At 55.1% G+C, this 11,085-nt stretch overlaps 1 protein-coding gene across 5 annotated transcripts in view; it reads right to left on the reverse strand.

Annotated features, from left to right (window-relative positions):
- CUNH1orf167 (chromosome unknown C1orf167 homolog) overlaps positions 1–11,085 on the reverse strand; it is a 26,840-nt gene that overhangs the window by 9,868 nt on the left and 5,887 nt on the right. For 4 of the 5 annotated variants that reach the window (XM_019511724.1, XM_019511722.1, XM_019511719.1 and 1 more), the window contains exons 3-15: positions 10,416–10,456; positions 9,680–9,899; positions 9,328–9,503; positions 8,717–8,814; positions 8,159–8,345; positions 5,110–5,291; positions 4,564–4,750; positions 3,584–3,782; positions 2,872–3,038; positions 2,635–2,758; positions 2,207–2,361; positions 1,438–1,646; positions 730–874 (exon numbers count right to left, since the gene is read on the reverse strand). In XM_019511724.1, coding sequence (XP_019367269.1) covers positions 730–874; positions 1,438–1,646; positions 2,207–2,361; positions 2,635–2,758; positions 2,872–3,038; positions 3,584–3,782; positions 4,564–4,750; positions 5,110–5,291; positions 8,159–8,345; positions 8,717–8,814; positions 9,328–9,503; positions 9,680–9,899; positions 10,416–10,426 — 2,060 coding nt within the window. In that variant the 5' untranslated portion in view covers positions 10,427–10,456. The remainder of the gene's footprint in view (positions 1–729; positions 875–1,437; positions 1,647–2,206; positions 2,362–2,634; positions 2,759–2,871; positions 3,039–3,583; positions 3,783–4,563; positions 4,751–5,109; positions 5,292–8,158; positions 8,346–8,716; positions 8,815–9,327; positions 9,504–9,679; positions 9,900–10,415; positions 10,457–11,085) is intronic. The other variant, XM_019511720.1, reaches the window with a different exon arrangement.

Here is an 11,085-nt window from a genome sequence, read left to right on the forward strand (position 1 = left end):
GCTGAGGGGGCTGGGAAGGCAGCCTGAGGTACCCTGGGGTGTGGGTCTTTCTTCTGCGACCCCATGCTGCTTCCCTGCCAGGGAGCGCCTGGTCCGACTGTTCATACAAACACAAACAAACCAGCCCAGCTGGCCTCCAGATTGTAGGTGCTGTCAAGGTGAGATGCTACAGGACTTCAGGCCAAGGGAGCCATCCTGCTCAGGGGACAGTGAATAACCACGCCAGCCTGGGAGCAGGGCTTTGCCTTTCCCAACTGGCAGCAAGCAGGGGCCTTCCTGGAGTGAGCCTGGACAGGAAAGGGGAAGTAGGGAGAGGCAATCCCGAACCTGCTGAGGCTGCCAGAGCTGAGATGTGTGCAGACAGTGGGAGCCAGGTTGGAGGTTTAAACCCACTTTGCCCAGGTTCCTCTGAGTGCCTAGTCCCTCCAGGGGTGACCCCAAGATGTTCCCTTCTGTGGCAGGAAAAGCCCCTCTGCTACCCCTGACAGAGGGAAGAGGAAGTGGGCCCAGGGCAAGGTCTCAGAGGAAGGGACACTACTCATATCTGTCTGGCCTAGCCAGGCCCTGCCTTTGGCAGGGAGGGAGGGCACAGGGAGCATGAGGCTCTGGGTCACAGCTTCTTGAAGGGACCCCCACCTCCTCCTGCCCAGCCCCAACCCAGCACCTTGGCTCCATCCCCTGTAGGTGCTGGAGCCCCAGCCCACAACCCTGCGGTAGGAGCAGACTAACCTGCGTAGGACGAGCTGCCCCCAGCACGAGGCGGCATCTCTCCGCTGCCTAGCCTGGCAGCGCCACATCTCTAGGACCATTCTCTTCCTCACCTGGGCGCTGTGCTGAGCCCACTGCTGCTGCAGCCTCCGTAAGGCGCTCTGCCCTGAAACCAAACACAGGCCCCCAGTGAGAGCAGTCCCCAGGGCTTGGCAAGGCAAAGACCAAGCTGAGGCGCAGACACAAGACAGGATCATGAGAGCACACACCTTTGCCCCACCTCACGCCATGCACTGCAACCCCCAGCGAAGGAGGAGGGAGGTCTGCCAACTCATTAGGCAATAACAAGTTCAGGTGAATTATTCTGCTGCAACCCTGTGGTCCCAAGGACCCCATGGCTGTCCCTGAACTCTGGGGTCACTCAGCACTTTGCTGTGTCCATGGGCTCAGAACTCACATTCCACCAGTCCAGACCAAGACAGCTGCAAATCCCCATGAGCTATAAGCAGTACAGGGCATATGAAACACAATCAGCCAATTCTGCATGCAGCCAAAGGGCAGTGATGCTCACCCACATTAGACCCTCCACTACAGCACAGCAGGCTGAATGGGAAGAGCCTAAAAGAGAGACCCCATGCTGACCTCTAATGCCAGCACCAGGAACCCAATGCCCCTCCTCTCCCAACCCCTCAATGAACCACCAGAACAGCCAGGCTTGGCATAACTTACTCTGCCAACACTTGTGCCAGTGCCGCAGGGTATCTGTGGCCTTCTGGTGAAGCTGGTGTATGTATCTCCTGTCTGCCTCCACCCTCTGGCTCAGCCTCTGCTTCCACAGGGTGAGGGCAGTCTGATAGTGATGCAGACGGTACTGTCGGGACGCCGTGTCTTTCCGCCTCTTATCTTCCACAACCCATATGTGCCAGCTGAGGAATACCCTGCAGGGGGGAGGATACATGACACGTGAGGGGCTGGAGAGAAGTTCACATGGCTTCCCAGGGTCCATGGGCTTCAGGCAGAAGTGAGGGATTTGGATGATGGGAGGAATGATGTCAGAGAACTGGGGCTAAGGAATCCCTTCACAGCCAAGGGGCTCACCCCGATGGCATCTGCACCATGCAACTGGTACATCTACAGCGCCTCCTGGTCAGGTTCCTATGTGTTGCACCAGCACAAACACCTCATATTCCACCCTCCAGTCCATTAGAAAGACAGACCAAGGACTGGAGGGCAAGAGACTTACTCAAGGTCACAAGACAAGTCAGTGGCAGAGCCAGGAACAGGACCTGGGGAGCCTGACTTGGGTGTAGCCCCTACACTGCACTGCTTCCTACTAGATAAGAAGGTCCAGGAAGGCCCAAGTTTGATTCCCCCTTACTGCAGCCTGTACGACCCTGGGCAGGTCCCTTTGTATCCCCGCCTCAGGGCCCATCTATGAAATGGGGGCAGCAGCCCTCAGGAGGTCTCTAAGGATAAATGGGTTCAAGGTGGTTCTCACCGGGCCAGCTGGCTGTGCTGATGGTGTTGTTGCATCTCAAGGAGCCTCTTTGTTTGGGTTGCCCAGGCTGAAAAGCATTTCTGCAGGAGCCGCTGTGCCATGTGGTGCCCAAAGGAGATGCCGACACGGTCCAGCTCCTCTGCAGAGCTGCACACCTGGAATACAAGGGGCTGTCAGGAGTCCACAACCTGGCTCAGATGCCCCGGGCCCCTCAGTTGGTGATACCAGAGGCACCTGCACTTATTGCTACCTGTAGCCAGCAAGACCTAGTGCTGGGAGTCCAAGGCAAAACTGCCTTGCCCAGCTGGCACTAGGGCTCACAGCTGGAGGGGGAAGCAACCTCCTTCCCTGCCCGCACCTTTGCCTGATGGAGCACAGATAGGTGAGGCCTGTGGGCATGAGCCATGTGGGGGCACTTCAGTCATTACCTGCCATGCATTGCTCTGCAGCCCTGTTTCCTCCCATGCCAAGGAGCTGCAGAGCGACTGGCCCTCGCTGTCTGGGCTGCACTGCCCCAAGGATTGGAGGTGACTTCCAATGAACCAGCTCCCCCTGCAAAACATAGACACTAGGTCACTCCCTCCTCACAGGGCAGGGGAAGACGGGGGAGCAAGGAGCCAAGAGCAGCCTCCTCCTGGGCCTCACAGAGACAGAAGCCAGCTTACCTGCCTGGGGGGAACTGGGGGAGAAAGGATGTCTGGAAGTAGAGCTCTCCGCACAGATCGCCTGGCCCCGGTGGGCAGAGGGGTTGCTGCAGAGCAGAGCTGTAGTGGAGCGGGCAGGGGTTGTCTTCAATGGCCAGCATGGAACAGCTGCTGTTCTGGCGGCTGTCCTGATCACACACAAGGGAAGAACGTGGTTGTGAGGCCCATGCCCCCAGCAAGACTGTGCCATGAAAGGCCATACCTATGAAAGGCCATATCTAGGCACCAACACAGCCTCCCAGAGGGACTTGGGCAGCCCAAAGGCTATGCAAAGGCCGCCCTGATGGCAGCTTGTCCCATGGCACTGCAGTCAGTGGGGAAGGGAGCCAAGTTCACCACCGTGCTAGCCCCACGAGGGGCTGCTGGCAGGAACAGAGCAAGTGCAGCAATCATCAGCTGTGCACCAAAGAACTGCATCCTGCAGAGGCACCTGCAGCCCAGCCCCTCCCGCTGCTAAGGCCCTGTCCAGGGCCCCCAGCCCCTCCCGCTGGCTGGCATGCAGTGAGAATGCAGGAGAACCTCCTGCCCAAGCAAGTGCAGAGCAATCACGTGAGGTCCCCTCATGCCTTCTGCCCTACTATAACCACCCTGTCATGCCACCTCTCCATGCACTCCATACAGATATAGATCCCTTGGGGGCCCTCCCAGATCTGAACCCCCAGCAGTCTCTCACCCTATCCAGGGAGCTCCAGGAGACAGGAGGGGCTGGTGTGCTGCTGTGGAAGCCGGATGATGCTGAGGACTCCTCTGAATCCAGCCAGGCAGGAGGGCCCCTGGGCTGGTGGCTCAGTGGACCCAGCTGCAGAGCCCTGTGGTGCCAGTGCCTCAGGGCCTCCCGCAGCTGGCGCTGCTCTGATGCCCGGGAGAAGGCTCTGTGAAGGGAAGGTGAGGTTGCTGAGCCTGGCTTAAGGCCAGGTCAGGGCAATTCTGGGGTGGATGTGAACTGTGCCAGATCTGCCTCAGTGGAGGCACTGGCACCTCCAGACCCCTCGCTGGCAGCTTCAGCAGAGGGGCCAAGGACCCAGCAGGAGATGGAAGCTGGATCATGAGGGGTGGAGGCAGGGCAGAGCAGGCAGGCCTCCCTCCCTGACTGCGCTGATTCAGCATGCCTGCATGATGCTTTTTGTGCCACACGTGCAGCCCACAACTCTGCTCCGGACTCATGGTAGCCACCTCAGCTCCTGGGAGGTCCCTAGAGCTTTCCATGGAAGCCCTGGTCTTTCCACAGGGCTACACCTTGCACCAGGGCAGCAAAAGGGATGCAGCCCTACCCGCACTAAGGCTCCAGGCACATGACAGTGAGTGATCAATGAGACTTGCCATTCAGAGAAGAAAACCCAGTCTCTGCCCTTCTAGACCATCAGCCCCTTCTCAGCACCATCTTTGCTTGCTCTGATAATGCACAAACTTGGGCATTCTCTGGAACAGGTTCCATTGTGGTCACCAGGAGCTTCCTAGGGCTTGCAGCTGGTTGGAAAGAACTGCTCACTGGATATCTTTTCATCTATGCTGACAAGAAGAACACCAAAGCAACCTACCCAGAGGCAGACCTGAGCTGAAGGGCAAAGTGGTTTCTCATCTCAGGGCCCCAAAAGCCACCTGGCCACCAGACCCCCAATGGATGTATTCAGAGTTGGGTATTCTAGCACATACTTGGCTTGCTGTTGCTCATGGAGCCTTGCTCTCCATCTCAGGAATATCCTCTGGAGCTTCAATCTCTGGCAGTGGTCATCCAGAGAGCTGCCTCCTACCCTGAGGGACCATCTCAGGACGGTCGAGCTTGGCAGAGGGTGGTCATCCTCCACCGCAGGCCCTCTGGCAGCTGAGCTGGGTCCTTGACCTTTGCAGATCACAGACAGCAAAAGTTTGTCAGGAGCTGGAAACTCAGCCTGAGATGGGCAACAGGCAGAAGCTTTCCCACCCCATCCCACTTAGGAGACAGTTCCCTTACAAGACCTCCCCAGCCTTCTTCTAGGCATATCAGGCAGGGCCACAGAGTGGCTTGTAGCATGCCGAGCCTGGATCACTCTCTTCCCAAGGCCAGCTTTCATGATGATATGTTTTATATGAAGCCTAGCAGGCTCAAATCAGGCTGCCCTGAATTAAGCTGCTGAACTGTCACCATAGCACCAGACAGGGGCAAACAAAGCGTAACCCATCGGTATCACCCGTTTCTCCCAGGTCTAGCTGGGCCCTCACTGTAGTATCGCCTCTGTCTCAGGAGAAACAGGTCCATGGTTGTCAGCTTGTCTGCTTCCCTGAGCTGCAGTATGAGAACCCACTGCTGGAAGGATTTCCTCAATGATGCTGCCCTGTGCTGTTCCAGACTGCGTTTGCAAAGTGTCTTCTGCTCAACAATCTGCTTCCATGCACAGAAACACCTGAGAAGACCAAAGGCAAAAATAAATCAAGCCGCCCTGGCTGACTTCCTTGAGAATGGGCCATCCTTGTTCAGAGTGCTTGGGCATTCTGGGGACTGTAGGAGTATTGTCATGGGCCCTTGAGCCAATCTCCTTCCACCTCTGGATTGAGCAGCTGACTCCAGACCAAGAGATCTTCCTAACTTGTGGCTGTCTATTGACCAAGAAAATGAACTGGACTACAACTGGAGTTGCAGCTAGCAAGGGACGTGAAGGGCAATGAGAAGAGTTTCTACAAGTGTGTTAGCAACTAGAGGAAGGTCAGGGAAAGTGTGGGTCCCTTATTGAATGGGGGAGGCAATGTAGTGACAGATGAGAAGGTAAAGTCTGAAGTACTCAATGACTCTTTTACCTTGGTCTTCACAGGCAAGGTCAGCTCCTGCACCAGGCAGCAGTCTGCGGAGAAGGTGAGCAGCCCTCAGTGGTGAAAGAACAAGTTAGGGACTGTTTAGAAAAGCTGGATGTGTACAAGTCCATGGGGCTGGATGCAATGCATCCAAGGGTGCTGAGGGAGTTGGCTGACATGACTGCAGAGCCGCTGGCCATTATCTTGGAAAACTCATGGCAACTGGGGGAGGTCCCAGATAATTGAAGAAGGTCAAATATGGTGCCCATCTTTAAGAAAAAGAAGAAGGAGCATTTAGGGAACTACAGACCAGTCAGTCTCACCTTATTCCCCTCAAAAATCATGGAGTAGGTCCTCAAGGAACCCATTTCTAAGCACATGGAGGAGAAGAAAATGATCAGGAGCAGTCAGCATGGATTCACCAAGGGCAAGTCATGCCTGACCAACCCAGTTGCCTTCTATGATGAAATAACTGGCTCTGTGGATGTGGGAAGAGCAGTGGACACAATATACCTTGACTTTAGCAAGGCTTTTGATATAGTCTCCCATAGCATTCTTGCAAGCAAGCTGAGGAAGTACAGGTTGGATGGCATGGACTGTAAGGTGGGTACAGTGCTGGCTGGATCATCAGGCTCAAAGGGTAGTGATCGATGGCTCTATGTCTAGTTGACAGCCAGTATCAAGTGGAGTGCCCCAGGGATCAGTCATGGGGATGGTTTTGTTCAATATCTTCATTACCAATCTGGAAGATGGGATGGAGTCCACCCTCAGCAGGTATGCAGATGACACCAAGCTGGGGGGAGCAGTAGATATGTTGGAGGGTAGGGCTAGGATTCAGAGTGACCTAGACAAATTGGAGGATTGAGCCAAAAGAAATCTCATGAGGTTCAACAAGGACAAGTGCAAAGTCCTGCACTTAGGACAGAACAATCCCATGCACTGCTACAGGTTTGGGACCAACTGGTTAAGCAGCAGCTCTGCAGGAAAGGACCCGGGGGTTATAGTGGACAATAAGTTGGATATGAGTATATGAGTCAGGGGTGTGCTCTTGTTGCCAAGAAGGATAACAGCATACTGGGCTGCACTGGTAGAAGCGTTGCTAGTAGATCAAGGGAAGTGTGTATTCCCTCTATTTGGCACTGGTGAGGACACACCTGGAGTACTATGTCCAGTTTTGTGCCCCCCGCTATAGAAAGGATGTGGAACAGTTGGAGACAGTACAGCAGAGGGCAATGAAAATGTTGAGGGGTCTGGAGCACATGACTTCTGAGAAGAGTCTGAGGGAACGGGGCTTATGTAGTATGCAGAAAAGAAGAGTGAGGGGAGGATTTAATAGCAGTTTTAACTACCTGAAGGGGGTCCAAAGAGGATGGAGCTGGACTGTTCTCAGTGGTGACAGATGTCAGAACAAGCAGCAATGGTCTCAAGTTGCAGCAAGGAAGTTTAGGTTGAATATTTGGAAAAAATCTGTTACTAGGAGGGTAGTGAAGCACTGGAATGGGTTACTTAGAGAGGTGGTGGAATCTACATCCTTGGAGGTTTTCAAAACCTGGCTAGACAAACCGTTGGCTGGGACGATTTAGTTGTGGATGGTCCTGCTTTAAGTAGGGAGTTGGACTAGATGACCTCCTGAGGTCCCTTCTAACCCTGATTTTCTACGATTCTATGAATTAGGAAATTTCCAGCCAGTCCCATCCCGCTCCCCCCACCCAAGGGTGTGCATCTACAACACCAAATCCACAACCAGCAACTGCCAACCACCAGAAAAGCCAACCACCAGAAAAGCCACAGAAACCGAACTAACCTCTCAACCCTACATGCGCCCTGTCCAGGACGAAGGTGAACTCCCTGGTGGGAATGTGAAGGGCAGGCCTGCACAAAGCCATATGTGCTACCCCACTCTGGCTAAGGAGAGGAACTCAGTCAAAGGCATTGAATTCATACCCCTGAATGTTCTTAGTCTTTAACATGGGGGCTACAGGGAAGGACTCAGATGGAGGGAAAAAGTGAAGCTAGGAGTGAATTAACCTCCTTTACACCTGGAGATCAGGGGCCAAACTTCAGATGAAGCCAGAGAAGACAGGAGTTGGGCTCCCCCTCTCCTTGTCTCCACTGATGATATCACAAGGCCTTGGAGCCCCAGGAAGAATCCTGCAAGCCTGGCAATCTCTGCTGCGGTGTCTGGACCGTGGCATCAGAGCTGTGGGAGGATGCACTGCAGCCAAGTTACACATGGGTGGCGACCTCCTGCCTGCCCATGACAGATCTGCCTCATGTCGGAGCCCTAGGCTCTCCCCATGCACACCAGATTCACTGCTCTGAATAAATATGGGTGTAAAGGGGGATGGCTTTGCCTAGAACTGAACCCAGAGTCCCCAACCAGGCTGGCCCTGTCTTTGTTGGGCTGCTGTCTGGACTTTCCTGGAACAACACACCCCAAACTGAGCCAGCCATTCCCCAGACCGTGCCTTCTCCTGCATACCGAGCTGTCCGTTTTCTTTGGAGCTGAGTCACCAGCGACCAAACCTGCACTGCCTCCTGGCTCCGGGAACGCCATGCCTGGAAGATGCTCTGGAGCCGCTTTCTCTCCAGGAGGGCACAAGCTTGGCTTGCTCTGACCTCCTCTCTGCCCAGCAGCTCCTTCTGCAGGCACCACAGTTGGAAAGCTGCTGCGTGACACAGTGTGGGGGAGGGAGGGAAGGAAGAGAGATGTCAGCTCTGAAGATATCAACACCTCAGCCCCAACCCTAGTGGGGTACGGGGCAGCTGGCAACATCTGCTGAGAATTAGCCCACACGGTAGCCACAGCACCTGCTAAACTTGCTGATTAAATGAGGCAAAGGGCTTGTTCAACAGCATCACAGGTATCTGATCCACAAAGCTACTGAACTGCCCCCTCTCAACCATGCCCCATGCTCTGCAGAATCCAGAAGGGCACAGCACCCCCTAGACATCCAAGCCAGGCTGTGCCATGCTGCCACCTTCCCAGGCTGGGAGCAGGCATGTCTGAGCCCCCCACACACAGAAAGTGAGCACTTACCAGCCAGGCGCCTCAGATCCCCGATGGCCTGTGCCCTCCGCCCCAGGTCATTAGCCCTCTGCCGGTGATGGAGTTGTCTCCACAGCTCTCCCTCCACCCTGAAAGAGTCCTGAGTTAACCTCCAAGTCTGCTAGAGCAGGCACCCACAGAGACACAGCAGGGGACAGGGTTGCAATCCAGGCCCTGCGGCTGTTTGGAGCTGGACTCAGTGCTTCTGCCACAGAATCTGAGGAGCAAACAGACCCACCCTTTCACTAGGCCTGCTTTCCTGCCAGGGCCTGAGGTTCTCTGACCCCTTCACAAGTAGACCTGGCAACTGGATTCCAGAAAGAAAGAGAGCTCTCATCTCCTCCCGGTCTCAAACACAGAAATCTGCTCCCAAAGCACAAGAAATGCATTGGAAGAGGAGCTGTTTGATGCTCAGAAGCTGTGAACATAAACAGGAAACCTCATCCCTGGAGACGAAGCTATGGAGCCAGGGATGCGCATCCTACTGCTCTGCACTTCCTCAGACAGGATCTTGGTAATACAGAGTCCCCTTGGGCCATGCTTCTAGCCCCATCATTATCATCCAAGATGAGAAGCCATGAATGAGAAAAAGCTTTGCATACCCACTGCTCAGTGCTGCTTCTCTCAAGGGCCCTGTGCCCAGCTGGCATTCAGTCAGGGCTGTTCCAGCTGGACCTTGGCTGTACCCAACACTGCCGATGGGCAGATCTCTGGTCTGAAGGCTTAGCTCACTCTGGGAAGTTCCTCTTCTGCTCTGCTTTGCCATTGCCTCTTTCCACTGAAAAGCGAGCAGCACAGTCAGACCCCACCACAAACCGAGCCTGTGACCTACCCACACCCTGTAGCAGGGGTCCAGGCACATCTGAGCAACACTCCCCATCCCCTTGCTCTCCCTTCCCCAGCAATCCTATGTGGCAGGTAGCACCTCCTCTGCCATGCCCTACCCACTCTTACCCTGTCGAAACTGCCAGCCAGCATGGCCAGGGTGTATCTCTGCTGGGCGGTCTCCAGCTGAGTCTTCCTCAGCTGCACAGCCCACTGCAAGGCTGCCAGCCCCTTGCGGAGCAGCTGCTGCTTGTACAGCTTCTTGGCAGCGGTTGTCTTCCCAAGGACATGGCTACTCCAGGCCTGGAGACATCTGCTCAGCAGGTGCTGATTGCCTGGAAGCTGAGCACTGGCAGGGAAGAGGAACTGAACCTCACCACCAGCAAACCAGAGTCCCATCCCACAAGACCCACCTCAGCTTGCCCCATCACTGCAGAGTCTGAAGGACCCCAGGACCCTCCGAGACAGTTGCCAGATTATGCACACAGCTACAGCTCTCCACCAAGCAGAGTCGTAAGCACTGTGAGGTCAAGGGAGCTCCCACTTCTTATCCCAAAGGCCTGAGGCTGAGTTCCACAGCAAGACTTGAGCTTGGTGAGCAGCCTCAAGGATATGTTGCAGCCTTACAGACGGCACTTTGTGGATGAGACATTAAACCAAGGGAAGGCAGAATTTCTCCACCAGGGAAGACAGAATTTCTGGCTGCTGCATCCATGAGGGTAACTCTTCTCCCAGCCCTACCCAAAAGTATGCTGCTGAGTGCAGCCCAAAACCATGAGCCCCAAGGAAGCACTCCCTTGCCAGCCATACCCCAGCACAGCTCCCCTCACATGCCCAATAAGCAGACACACAAAAGCCATCCTACCTGCTCTCCATCTCCAATGCCAAGAAGTCACTTCCTGGGATCTACAAGCAAAGAGAAGATGGAGAGGAGAAAGCCATCACCAAAAAATTACTGGTGTTCAGCGAGGCTATCACAGCTCCTCACAGCCTGACCTCACACCTAGCATCTCCCTGCTGACTGGAGAACATGCACCTCCATGTCAAAAGCCTGAGTGCCCTAGCAATGTCATCTTGGGAACAGGCTCATTCTGCACCCTCCCTTCAATCAGCCCTCGCACTGCAAATATCCCCATAGCTTCCAACATGAGGAAGGATAGAAAAGCTGGATCCTCATGAGACAAGGGAGCAGAGCTGCCTCGGTGCTCTCCATCCCAGAGCAGGCCTGGGAGGATGCAGTGCAAAGGCAACAGGCTGGTTCTTGAAGAAGGGGGCATTACAGAGAGGGATCAGGGGCACGTGGGATGCCATAAGGCAAGGTTTATGCTAGGGCTCCTGTGGCGGGTGCAGAGATCCCACCTCAGGAACACAGCTGGGTATTAGTATCCCTCCGCTGTTTCCACCACATAAGGCGGGCCAGTAGGGGGCGCTCCTGCGTTGAGCCGCCCACCTCCCTGCGCCCAACCACCTTCCAGGCTCCGAATGCCACCCTAGGGGCGCCTTATGTCCGGCCGACCCCTCTCCTGGAGCACACT

Source organism: Gavialis gangeticus, unplaced genomic scaffold (assembly GCF_001723915.1).
Source record: "Gavialis gangeticus isolate Ggan-Ray unplaced genomic scaffold, GavGan_comp1, whole genome shotgun sequence".
NCBI classification, from domain to species: Eukaryota; Metazoa; Chordata; order Crocodylia; family Gavialidae; genus Gavialis; species Gavialis gangeticus.